A 12406-nucleotide genomic window follows, 5' to 3' on the forward strand; every position below is an offset into this window, starting at 1 on the left:
GTGTGAAAGGCAGGAGAGGAAACAAGTGCAGCCGGAACCTGAGTGTTTGTGGCGTGAGCGGAGCAGGAAGACCAGCACCGTACCGCAGGAGACTAGAGGGCGGATTTCGTTGCTACACACGAACAGCTGCTGAGCTGGGGCAAGATGCTGCCATCTCTGCAGGAGTCTGTGGATGGGGAGGAGAGGGAGCTGGAGAGCAGCGAGGAAGGGGGCGGCTCGGCAGAGGAGCGGAGGCCGGAGCGGTACAGTAATAGCTACTACTGTCTGTACAGCTACCAGGGCTACAGGTGAGGGGCTGGATGGATTCCTCCTCCCCAACGCGCTCCACAGGGCCCAGCCTTCTGCTTCTCTCCCCTTTCCTAGGGAAAAGTCCAAAGTGACCTGCAGGTGCCATCTCCCTCCCCTCACACTGCTTCCTGCTGTCAACAGATGATGCAGCTGGAGGGGGAACGAGAGCAGGAGAGAGCGAGGCCGTTGTTAGCTGCCTTTAATTCCGGGAATGGAGGGAGGAGAAGGGAGGGAAGAGGGTGCAAGAGGATGCAGTGAGGGTGGCTGAGACTCCTAACGGTTTGGAGTGTGGTTTCCAAAGAAAGGGGATGTAATCCATCTGGTTAATTACAGCTCATACTCTGGTCCTAGTGGTCTTCATGGCAAAATGGAGGGGGTGAGGGGAGAAAAGCGGTAGATGTGGTATATCTTGACTTCAGTAAAGCTTTTGATATTGTCTTGCATGACCTCATAAACAAACTAGGGAAATGCAACCTCGATGGAGCTACTATAAAGTAGGTGCAAAACTGGTTGGAAAACTGTTCCCAGAGAGTAGTTATCAGTGGTTTACAGTCATGCTGGAAGGGCATAACAAATGGGGTCCTGCAGGGATCAGTTCTGTTCAATATCTTCATCAATGATTTAGATAATGGCAAAGAGAGTACACTTATAAAGTTTGCAGATGACATCAAGCTGGGAGGGGTTATAGGTGCTCTGAGGATAGGATTAAAATTCAAAATGATCTGGATAAACTGGAGAAATGGTCTGAAGTAAATAGGATGAAATTCAATACAGACAAATGCAAAGTACTCCATTTAGGAAGGAACAATAAGTTGCACACCTACAAAATGGGAAATGACTGCCTAGGAAGGAGTACTGCGGAAAGGGATCTGGGGGGTCATAGTGGATCACAAGCTAAGTATGAGTCAACAGTATAACACTGTTGCAAAAAAATCAAACATCATTCTGGGATGTATTAGCAGGAGTGTTGTAAGCAAGACATGAGAAGTAATTCTCCCGCTCTACTCCACGCTAATTAGGCTTCAACTGGAGTATTGTGTCCAGTTCTGGGTGACATATTTCAGGAAAGATGTGGACAAATTGGGAAAAGTCCAGAAAAGAGCAACAAAAATGATTTAAAAGTCTAGAAAACATGGCCTATGAGGGAGGATTGAAAAAATTGAGTTTGTTTAGTCTGGAAAAGAGAAGACTGAGAAGGGACATGATAACAGCTTCAAGTACATAAAAGGTTGTTACAAGAAGGAGGGAGAAGAATTATTCTCCTTAACCCCTGAGGATAGGACAAGAAGCAAGGGAGGTTGAGGTTGGACATTAGGAAAAACTTCCTGTCAGTGAGGTTAAGCACTGGAATAAATTGCTTAGGGAGGTTGTGGAATCTCCACCACTGGAGATTTTTAAGAGCAGGTTAGACAAACACCTGTCAGGAATGGTCTAGATAATACTTAGTCCTGTCATGAGTGCAGGGGACTGGACTAGAGGACCTCTCAAGGTCCCTTCCAATCCTGTTATTCTCTGATTTTATGATAGTGTGTGTGTTTCCACTGCTTTACCACTGTCTAGCTGAGTTTGAGCTCTGGTTAAGTAGGGCTTATTTGTGCAGGGTGAGGAGATGAAAAACAGAAAAATGAATGGGACAATACCAGATTTTGGTGAGGAGTGGATTATTCTCACCCTTCCTTTGGCACCAGAACATACTGTGTTTTGGAGGGACAGCTCCAAATGCAGACTACTCATAAAGAGGGCATCTTGACAGGAAACTAAGGGTTTCCAGATAATGTTCTGGAAAGGTACATGATTGACAGCACTGAAGCTGGAGGTTTTCAGAGCACAGGCAACGGCAGAACTAAGCTTTCCTACATTGGCTACCAAAACCTTAGGTCTGAGAAGGAGTTCACCCTCCCTATCTATTCAGTTCTTAGCTGCTCTACTCCATTTTTTATGTCTCCCCTGGAATAGGGAACAAGTAATTTCTTCCCCTCATCATCGCCCCCTTTGTCCTCCACTCCATAGTACTTTCAAAGGCTGCTTCCATTCTGCACCATCCCCACAATGCTGCTTTCTCCTCTGCCCTGTTTAGTGGTAATAGACCTGTATACATGTTATATGTCCATATTTAATATCAGTCATAAAAATGCCTTGATTTTCAGTTCATCAGAGCAGGCTGTTGACAGTGATGATGGAAGTCCAAGCAGTGCAGCACCAGAAACTCCCTCTGCTGAAGACTTTAGGTAAAACAAACACAGCAGAACCATTTAAGCACCCTCATTTCCCATTCAGTTTCTAATTCAGAGCTTTTGACATCTTCATATTTGGGTAGATACAAAAAGGAAGACAGAGTTAGACAATACATTCCGCATCAGAAGTACAAATCTCCCTGAAAGCTATATTGAATTCACTTGGGCATTTTTTTCTGTTTTTTTTGTTTTGTTTTTTTTTATTAAACACCAAGATGATAATGGACATGTACACCAAATGGAATTTCTGAGTTGGGTGAGTGGAGGCTTACAATAATAGACCAATGCAAATTATACTCCTTGGGTTCACACTCATTTCTTTTATACTACTAGTAATTCTTAGCGTAGCTACATAATTTTAGGTCTTTGAATATAAATAATTAATGAGTCATTGGAGCAGGGGAACGGGAGCTGGGGTCTCCCCTCAGACTGCTACTCTAGTGTCTTGCTATATGTTGTATAAAACAGGAGAGATTGAGAGCGCCTCACATCAGAATATCCCATAGCCCAATGTTTAGAGCACTTTCCTGAAAGATTTAGGAGACCCCTCTTCAAATCCTTTCCCCCACTCCATGAGAGGGGGAATTGAACCTGGGTCTCCCATGTCCCAGGTGAGCACTCAAACCACTGGGATAAAAGTTTCCAAGTGGGCACTACAACCACCTCCTCCTCCAGCCATTTTGTGTGGAGTTAGGTACCTACCTATGCCAGTCTCACAAGAAACACCTTAGATGCCCAAACGAAAGGAGAAGGGTTCCCTGGTTATGAGTCACTACAAGAGACAGGTGTTTGTCTCCCTAAGAAGCCTCCCTGCAGCCTGGATTTAAGCACTTACTTCCCTCAGAGGGCAGAGCTTAGGATACATTCCCTCCTTGGCTTCCTCCAAGGGCTAGCTTAGGTGACTCCTCACCTAGCATGCTCGCTTTTATGAATTACATTCTAAAGGTGCCTATCTCTCCCCATTCTTTGATTAGGGAGCCTCAGCTGACTCAGGCTTTTTGAATTGCAGTGTTATTCCTGTGATTTTGTAGGCACCTAAAAGTTAGGCGCTGTGATGCTTGTTGTCACAATGCTCAAGTCCCTTTGTGAATCTGGGCCTAAGCGACCTGCTATTAAGGGAATCTGGGATTCTTTAATTCTAATATCAATTGACATAATCTAGTGAACAAGACACTGAATACATTTCTGACTTGCCTCAGGTCAGATGATGTGTTAGAGGCAGTGCCAGGAACAGATTCCAGGAGTCCTGGCTCAGCCTCTGCTATAACCATAAGGAAGCAAATATACAACCTACAGCTGGAGTCGGGCAGCTGCCCAGCTAGAGAATTAAAATAGTTTACTCTTTTTCTCACTAAGAATTTTATCTTGTTTTCAAAGCCTGTCCTTGGTGGATACTAACTTACCAGCTGAAGCAGAGACAGAGTTACGCAGTTTTATTGTTAAGCGTCTTATTAAAGGAGCACTTTTTGAGGGGATGGGTAATGTTGCATCTGTGGAGTTGAGGTAAGAGTAAAATGAACTGTTTTTAATTTGTGATAAACATGGGAAATGATAGGAAATGCTGGCAGTCTCACTAAGTTTACTATCTGCTGCTGCATATGAATTTAATCCTGATTGCAGCTAATCAGCCTGTCAAAGCATATGTAAGGCTCCCAGTTTAGTTATGTACCAGTAGCATTTACCTTAGATTTCCTTTAGGTGGCAGTGAAAAACTGCAAACACAGTAAAGTGGTTTTGATCAGGTTGTTCTGATCACACTGTCTGTGCAGTTAACAAGGAGGAAAAGATCTAGGAAGGTTGTATATGTGCTGCTATGTGCAGGTTGAATTGGTGTTAGCAGGTTTTAAAGTAAATCACACACACATATATATGGGGAGAGAGAGAACATATTGTAGTTGACTCTCACTCCTTTACACATAGCCTTTATTTCTAAAGTCAGTTTATCTTTTGAAGCCTTGTTGGAAAATGTGAACAACAGTTCTTTTTTTTATAAAGAAGTTATAAATAGGATAGTTAAAGCTTGCATTTATTTCTGGGATGTACCTCAGTGAAAGGTAATCAGAGTGACATATTACTGTTCTGATCAGGACAGAATTATTTTGATCAAGGTGAAAAACCATAGGGATTCAAAATCCTAATCTTAATCATTATCTGATTATTCACAAATTTATATAAAATGTAGGATAGGAAATCTTGACCCCATTGAAGTCAATGGCAAAATTTCCATTGACTTTAGAAGGGTCAGGATTTCACCTATGGTCAGTGGCTGGTTAATTTCTATTGTGAGATGCAAAATGAAATTCATTTAGAACAATCATTACATTATTTGGCACATCTGCATATGATTAATTCAACTTTTTTTCTGTCTCTAGCATACCAGAATTTCGAGTTGGTTGTTATTACTGTCTTCTCCAACAAGAAAAGCTTCTAGAAACAGCAACAGTGGAAACAAACATCAGCCCTCCAGAGTATGTAACTTGTTTCTTAGGAGGCTCAGAGAAAGGGCTCGAGCTATATCCTTTCCTTAACCTCTCTTTATTTGGGTGTGGGGAAAAGAGCATATGAAAACAACAAGTAGCGTGTTTACCCTGTTAACTTTGAAACCTTTTCCAGCTCTGCTGCCAGTTCCTTGAATTCATTGACTACTAGCCTACTTGTACACATCTTCCAGAGTATAACCAAAAAAGTGATTACCTACTACATGCTAAATTGGCAAAGAGCAAGTCTTAATTTATGTATCTTATTTCCTTAAGAGGATACTTTCAGACTTGAGTTGGACATATATGTTCAAGGCCTGAAGACTAACCTTGATTCAGAGGTAAGATCTAATTCTATGACTGAATTTTTTTAAATGGTAAAGATGACATTTTATGAATTGCTAACCTGATTTTATAGGGCTGATTTGTTAGAGGCGCGCCAATGATCTGAGCAGAAGATACTTAAGTTCTTGTCAAATCAGGCTACAGAATTAGAGAATGTAGAGAGTTCAATACTTTGTCCGGACTCTCAGGGTGTGCAGCAAGGGCACTCACTGAGGACAGAACCCATGTTCTTGCCATGTATCTTGTGGTTACTGGTACATCCCAGAATTTTGGTAGAACACATTCAGTTTTCCATTCAGTTCCCCAAAGTCAAAAGGGTAACCAGTAGACCATTTATCTATCCCAAAGGTTATAAACACTTATGCTAACTTGCTCTAGCTAATCATACAGGATACAAGCCTGTAGGTTCTTTGCATTACAGCAAGGAATATATAATGAAATAATATCTACCGAAATATAAACCAAAACAATATAAACAATCAAGCTAATAAAGAAAAACAGATTGTATAATATAGCAACCTGGCAGGCTAGCCCCATGGGCTACAGGATAAGGATTGATCACTCTGACAAAAAGTTAGTACATGAAAGACCAACATAAACAGGAGGAAATGAGCAACTGTCTATACTGTGAAACAAGTGCGTACACTAAGTGCTGCCCACCATACAAGTTAAACAAATGGAAACATCAGACTTTCTTTCCCAAACACAGTAATCTTAAGGGTTACTTAGGACACTAATAGGTAAATTCACACAGAAGTGTGAATAAATTGACTAAATTCCTTTAAGAAATTATAATAGCATATGGAAAGGTTAGCAATGAGCATTCAGTCCCCTAACTTTTCTAAGCAGTGGTGATAGGTTGATTTGTGTTTTATGTGAATAAACTTGAAAGAAAGAAAAAGTTCAGGGAATGGAACCCAAGTTCTGACTTCCAGTCCTGTTCCCTATCTACTAGACTACACTACTTGCTGATACATGTCAGAATAGATTACAAATATAACATGTCATCTTCTTGTAGAATATAAAGGCTTTCAGAGCTGGTGTTTCATGTCAGTAAGACTTAAGATACCAAGCTAATGATTTTAGCTGATGGTAGTTCAAAATTAGGAAGGAATTGATATCCAAATTGCATGGTTGGAATGGGTTAGCAATATGCTTATTTTTATACCAGACTCAAAGCTTTAATGTTTCAATTTGCTTCAGAAAAGTAACCTGGAGACTTATATTAAACCCTACCTAAGAAGTTGGTTTGAGGACTCTGTATGCCCTATCCAGAGGGTAGTGCAGCTCTTCCAGGAGAAACTCACCTTTTTGTTACATGCTGTAAGTATACATCAAACTAAAACATCTTCTGAACATTTTTCTAGTCAACTCAGTGATCCTGTTATATTGTAAATGTAGCTTGCATTTGGCTTTTCCATTCACCCTGAAGTGAATGAAGAAAACCTCCCCCTTTAGTCAATACAAAGTGAATTTTCTCAGCTGTATTACTAAGCCAGTACGAGCTATTTCATTCACCAGTCAGGAAAATTAACATTTTAAAATTAATAACTTTATAGCTGACTTATTTTAAAATTGAATGCTTAGTGTTCAATTACAATTAGAATGAGAGAGGCAATACAAATTCCATTTTGCTCAGACTAGACAAGGACACTAAGTGTCTATGAAATTCATTTGTAGAAAGATGCTGAGAACAAAAAAATAAGATGAGTTATATACTGCTAGACAATGAATATGAGAAGGATGTGGGCAGAATGGTTAATAGAAGTACAAACATACTTTTCAAAATGTATAAATAGTTGTAATGAATATAGTCTGGAGCACTTATCTAGCATCTGGTACTTACTAGACTATTTGGAAAAGAACTTAACTAGGATCACTTGTTACTCTTTGCTAGTAGTAATAATAATAATAATAATAATGAATATATATAGTAACAGAAGTGAAATATATACAGCCAACAGCAAACAAATTGTTTTTTTTTAAAAGGCTTTGAGTTACACTCCTGTTGAAGTTAAAAATTCAGATGAAAGAATAAAGAAAGATATTCACAGGTAAAGAATATTACACCTAAACAGAGACAATATAGCCTATAAATTGCTTGGCTTATTGTATGATCCCTTTCCTGGTTTTGCTCTTTGAGTGGAAACTAGCAGTTCACAATAGTTTTGTATGTCAGGTTTCTGAGCGCTGCCAGTCTCCAAGGTCTCATTCAGGAAGGTACAATGACCTCCTTGTGTATAGCCATGACTGAGGAACATCACAAATCGGTGGTAATAGACTGTAGTGGACCACAGCCTCAGTTCCATAATGCAGGTAAGATCATGGATGGACATGCTTCCATCAACTTATCCAGCTCATCTTTAGAGAAGGCTCAGCATCTTACAGGATCATACCCAGAAAGTTTTGGGACCTGGCTATCTTGAGAACACCTTTCTTCCCATTTGATATCATACCATATATGATCCACAGAGGCACTTGATTTCTGGTTTAAAAGTGAGAGGTCCTAGAGTCTGGAATTTGCTCAACTCTATGATCTACCAAAACTCAGGTTAGTTAAGCTTCAGATCAACCTGCAGAGCTCACTTTTTCCATCAGGCTTTTGATGAGTGGTATATAGAGGGATGTAGATGGTTAGATAATTATAGTTATTTTGGGCAAGTATTATTCTGTTTTGACAGTTTACTGTAGATTTTAACCTTGTTTGTAGTTTTAAAAGCACCTGGAACTTTGGGAAAGATGTTTCAAAGAAACTGAAAACAAAATCTATTTTCCTGTTATACTAGTTAAAATAGCAAGAAAGGGGGATTAGTTACATTTTCTTTTGTTTTCTCATACACATTCTATCTTTTGAATTTTTATGCTTTTGAATATTTATATCATAGGGCAAACGTTACTGGTGTTAGTTACAATTATTGTGTGAGCGAGATTAAGTACATAATCACATAGTTATGCAGTGCTATGCAGTGCTCTAATGCACGCACACACACTCACTTTTCCTTACCTCCTTTTCTTTGTTCCTAAACGTGTGACAGGAAGCAACAAATTTTGTGACGACTGGATGCAGGCTTTTCTAAATGGTGCTGAAGGTGGAAATCCATTTCTCTTCCGGCAAATATTGGAGAACTTTAAATTGAAGGTAACTTTGTATACGCGTATGCTTGCAGGAGACAGAAGGGTTACTGATTATGCAATTAGTCACTTTTGCATTGATATAGTGATAACTGTGAGAGCTTGCCTCGTTCTTGCTGTACTCAGAGTGGACAAGAACAGAATATCCTGTAAAGGAGACAGACAGATTTAGAAACCAACTTAGTTTTTTCTTAAAACAACCTAACTTTAAAATTACAATAGGAACTCCTATCAAGAGTTGTAGCTAACTGATTTGTCTACTAGTGTATGTAATAAAATTCTTATTGCAGACTCTTCCACTTCTCCAAATTTATGTATTGGCATACCTTCCCTACAGATAAAAGAATGAGGAATATTTTCTGTTTCTGTGTTTATAGGCCATACAAGACACTAACAACCTGAAGAGGTTTATTCGTCAGGCAGAAATGAACCATTATGCCTTGTTTAAGTGTTTTGTGTTTCTAAAGAACTGTGGCAGTGGAGATGTCCTTCTGAAGATTGTTAAAGTGGAGCAAGCAGAAATGCCAGAAGCCAAAAATGTAATAACTGTCCTTGAGGAATTCATGAGAGAAACGGCAGTAGCCTAAAGATCTTAATTTTTGTACTCGCTTTGTGCTATTGTATAAATAATTAATTCCTTCTTTGCAGATCAGAATTCACTATTGCAGAAACTTAAATTATATTTGAAAGCATTCAGTCATTTCAAACTTATTTCACATCTGGGTCTTTTTAGAAAAAGCAGCATGAGATTTGCTTCAGTTTTTGAATATAGTGTATTATACAAATCCAGACATTCTTTTTTCAACACTTATCAGATTCTGCAACTGATCCTCGTTTTTTGTGGACCACACCATTTTGTTTTTTACTATCATGTCATAAGAAAAACTTTCACCCAAATGGCAGTGATAGTTTTAAGCATTTAGAAAATGTTTAACACATAAGAACTAGTAGAGAGGAGCATGGCTAAACATTGAGATCAGATTTATTTAAACAAAAAAGTCATATAAAGAACTACAAACATTTGGATAAATCACATATAGTAAATGAATTAAACATATTCAATTCCGAGAATTTTCTCAGGCAACAAGCCCTATGTTCTTGTTATTTGTTTTCACATCCTTAATTCTAAAATAGAAAATCTGTACTTCTGTGACCAGATTATGTCGTTGATTATGCTTACTGAACTGATTGGTTTTAAACTGAATATAGTCTTTAAAACAAACTTTCCTGGCTTGTATGGAAGGTGTGCCTGGGAGTATACACGTCAAACCAGTCAAGTTATCTGTAAATTGATAGGTCTGATACTCCACTGTCTGTAATCACTGATTTTGCACAGGTGTAAGAATGCTATATCAGAATGGTAGTGTTTTACATCCACCTTGCCTAAGTGTAAATGACTATATAAGCTGCAAGAGATATTACCTATTATCTTTTATTGGACCAACTTCTATCCAAGTTGGTCCAATAAAAAATATTACCTCACCCACTTTGTCTCTCTACTATCCTGGGACTGACAGGGTTACAGCAACACTGCATATATGTTGCAAAGCAGGGGAGAATCAGGCTAAAATTTTTATAAAGATGAATTTAACTTGGTCTTAAGTCTGTATATATATTTCATTTTGAAAATGCATCATTGTACTCCAGCAATGAACTTTCTCACACATGGGAAATACATTTTCTAAACCATAAGTAATGTAGACAGCAGAATCACCGCTTTGGATGCAATAGGAGCCAAAACTAAGGGGACCTTTATCAAGATTATACGGAGGAGGACTGCAAGAATAGTCCTTAGGTAGGCAAAATTCACACGTTTCAAGTGATTAGCTAGGGAATGTAACCTTTGCACATAGTGTGTTTTATCATAACTTGACACTTAATGAACTATCCTGTTATGAAGAGGTCTCCATCACTAACTATACTTGTAATAACCTTACTGAATGAGTCGTGTGACTGCTGTTCGTTTTGAGTGCTGTACATCAAAATTAAAAGGTACATGTTTTCTTGTGCTGTAATCATATTTAATAAAATAAATTTAAAACCTTGATTGTATAGTTTACTTTTTAATTCCAAGAAAGTATTTCCAATGAATGAATACATCTGTTTAGGCTCTATAGCTTATATTATTCTCCTAGCAGTCTCTGGAGGAGTTACAAGTATAGCACCATCATATGACTGGGACAAAGGATGTGTATTGGCAGAGAGGAAAATAAAAGTGGCCTAAAAAGAACCACCAGTTACCACATCACATCACAGGCTGCATGCTGGATCACTGAGGAGTAATAACAGTTTCCTTCAGCATGTTTTATTCATCAATCAGTAAGCCAATACTAGCAGCACTCAATAACCTGTTTTGCTTTCTATGATTTTCATAAAATTTTACAACTTTAGAAAACCGATCCTTCAATGTTCTAACTGGTTCAGGTGCAAGGGATCTCTCCATGCTCAGAAATATATGAGCATCATGAAGAATGGGTTGCTGATTAATGTCTTCATATCCAGCATTGCTAAGGATAAGATTTTGTCATGGACGTCACAGATTTTGTGACTTTCAGAGACCCCCGTGACATTTTCTGCTTCAGCTTTAGCCCCGGGGTGGTGGGGCCAGAGTTGTCAACTGGCAGGGGCCCTGGCGCTCCAAGCCACCACAGGTGGTGGGGACACAGGAGCCTCAGAGCTCTAAGCTGCTTGTCCCAGAGCTGTCAGGCTCTGTGGGTGGTGGGGTCCCTGGAGCTCCAAGCCACTGCAGGCAGTGGGGAGCCCGCATCTCTCAGCTGCTGCACATGGTGAGTGCTGGAGAACAAACTCCCCGCCTCGGGCTTCAGTCATCCCCCTATCAGGCCCCCACACCATTATTTTTAGTAAAAGTCACAGACAGGTCACAGGCGTCCATGAATTTTTATTGCCAGCGACCTGTCTGGTTATTTTTAGTAAAAATAACTATGACAAAATCTTAACCTTAAGCATTACAATCTGCAGTGCAAGAATCTCTAGTTGCCAGGGGATGACTGGTGATGTGAGAAATGAGGCTGCTCCTCACCCACTTTGGATGGAGCACTTGGCTGAAGGCCCCAAGTGGTAATGTCAGGTTTCAGAGTAGCAGCCGTGTTAGTCTGTATTCGCAAAAAGAAAAGGAGGACTTGTGGCACCTTAAAGACTAACAAGTTTATTTGAGCATAAGCTTTCATGAGCTACAGCGTGTATTGCTTGCAGTCAAGGCTGGCCTCAAAATACCCAGTCTAGTAATGGGCAGGTCATTTTGAAGCTCTATAATACAGGTGTTACTGGATTAGCAGCAGACTACATGTGTTGGGGGTAATATACTTTCTCCTTTGTGATACAAGAACAATCTATATTCTGGCTTCTGAGTTACCTTCAGGGCATCTTTAATGGATAGAGTTACCTACACATTTGCTGCCATCCTCATAACTTTATGGCTGGTACAAAGCTATTAAGACAGTTTTCTAGCTCTAGTATCTGAGCCAGGCAGATTTTTCCAGGCCAGGCATTGGGGTGATCACGGTTAGTCACTCCTTTACTGGTGAGAATCACCTGGCACATTCTTCTTTTTGGAGAAAAATTATTCACGCTGTGGTCCTAGCAAGTTCATACTTACCCATATTTAATATATATAGTACCTGTCACACCCTGTAGTTATAAAGCCCAGCTTTATTAGCATTTGCTTGTGAGACTTTGATCTCTTCCACTTGCATAGGCCTTTCTTCCCTGAGCAGCTGCTTACCTCAATTGCAGTCCTATTAAGTTTGCGTCCCATCGCATGTGGTTGCCTTTGTGCTGGGTTCCAGCCTGGAACTGTCAAACCTTGCATGCCTGGTGGATTTTCTCTTCATTATCTATCTATTCCTGCTTTGAGCTCCTTCTAGGCTCAATTTTCCCAAGATCTGCACTTTGAAGGAACAAGGTAATTGG

The 12406-nt window shown here is 39.7% G+C and overlaps 1 protein-coding gene across 1 annotated transcript; it reads left to right on the forward strand.

The window, feature by feature from the left end:
• Window positions 1-40: 40 nt before the first annotated feature.
• On the forward strand, window positions 41-10506 carry LOC311531099 (protein Njmu-R1). The gene is made up of 10 exons (XM_084648194.1): window positions 41-287; window positions 2436-2516; window positions 3900-4025; window positions 4895-5035; window positions 5283-5340; window positions 6548-6667; window positions 7334-7398; window positions 7524-7660; window positions 8380-8483; window positions 8854-10506. Exons 1-10 carry the CDS (start codon window positions 145-147, stop codon window positions 9061-9063), a joined length of 1185 nt encoding a protein of 394 aa, XP_084504320.1. The 5' UTR covers window positions 41-144; the 3' UTR covers window positions 9064-10506.
• Window positions 10507-12406: the final 1900 nt, after the last annotated feature.

The sequence above is a fragment of the Lepidochelys olivacea genome (assembly GCF_965140295.1).
Source record: "Lepidochelys olivacea isolate rLepOli2 genome assembly, chromosome: 14".
Taxonomy (NCBI): domain Eukaryota; kingdom Metazoa; phylum Chordata; order Testudines; family Cheloniidae; genus Lepidochelys; species Lepidochelys olivacea.

Bases quoted from the DNA above. Each gene is read 5' to 3' on its own strand.
- LOC311531099 (XM_084648194.1), top strand. From the start codon at position 145: ATGCTGCCATCTCTGCAGGAGTCTGTGGATGGGGAGGAGAGGGAGCTG. The intron at 5,341-6,547 runs GTAAGATCTAAT...AATTTGCTTCAG, and splicing joins AGACTAACCTTGATTCAGAG to AAAAGTAACCTGGAGACTTA. The intron at 6,668-7,333 runs GTAAGTATACAT...TTTTTTTAAAAG, and splicing joins TCACCTTTTTGTTACATGCT to GCTTTGAGTTACACTCCTGT.